Here is a 912-nt window from a genome sequence, read left to right as displayed (position 1 = left end):
AGCGGGCTGTCACCGGGTTTTCCAGACGTGGGCTTGAACGGATCAAGTAAAGGTTACCCCTTGCTCAGAGAGACACGAATATTTCCTTCCAAGGGGAAAGAAGGACCATGCTTATCCAGTGGATTAGGAGGGTTATCCTACCAGAGAACACAAAGGAGAAAAAGGCAAACTTAGACTCAGAGGGAAATAGGCACAATGGTTAGGCTCAGTTTGACTAGAGTACCCAATACTGGCAAACACTCTGGTGTCGAGGTGGTGACAGTCCGCTGCTCAAATACTCCTCTGGTGATGACCCAACGAGCTGCAGGTGTGAGAGGAGGCCCAAACGGGGAAGGGGCACCATTTAGTGGTGGAAGGAGAGACAAAAAGAAAACACAAACAAACCCCACAAACAGGACCCTAACAGCTTTGTGCGCAGGGTTCTCTTTTTAAAAAGCATTATGGGTTCACAGCGGCACGCTGTCGCCACAGGTTCCCGCTACCTGGCAGCGGCAACTAATAGCAAAGATTGTGCAGACACCACGCAGTGGTCTTTCCGAAAAGGTAAGTTGACTGAGTTCACTATACAGTATAGTGCCTGCTCTATATAGTGTTTGATGGATTTAGGTGGATGTTTGGGCACAGTAAGCTTGTATGAGCTATGAGAACAGGAACTTTTAAACAGAGCGTTCTGTTTAAAAGTTGGGCTCATGCATGCTCTCGCAGGTGTATTTTTTTTAAGTGGAGAGGGCAGGTCTTTCAATAAATTTGTGAAAATTCTCCACAATAACTTTCAATTGTCATTTTGGGGATACAAGGTTTCCACTGAGCTTGAAGTTCCACCAGACTGCAAGAATCCAGCATCCTCCACTCAGACAGTAAGCAGTGTACTTCTCAAAGATAATGCCAGCACTCTGGTCAAAGCAGCTGTCT

The 912-nt window shown here is 46.6% G+C and overlaps 1 protein-coding gene across 1 annotated transcript in view; it reads right to left on the bottom strand.

Moving 5' to 3' along the window:
* Positions 1-132: 132 nt before the first annotated feature.
* LOC107100473 overlaps positions 133-912 on the bottom strand; it is a 3,659-nt gene continuing 2,879 nt past the window's right edge. Inside the window, exon 5 of the mRNA XM_015398981.1 lies at positions 133-137. Coding sequence (XP_015254467.1) covers positions 133-137 — 5 coding nt within the window. The remainder of the gene's footprint in view (positions 138-912) is intronic.

This window comes from Cyprinodon variegatus, unplaced genomic scaffold (assembly GCF_000732505.1).
Source record: "Cyprinodon variegatus isolate N-32 unplaced genomic scaffold, C_variegatus-1.0 Scaffold977, whole genome shotgun sequence".
NCBI lineage: Eukaryota > Metazoa > Chordata > Actinopteri > Cyprinodontiformes > Cyprinodontidae > Cyprinodon > Cyprinodon variegatus.
Note: the sequence above shows the minus strand (reverse complement) of the source record. Positions and strands in the feature narration are given on the sequence as shown.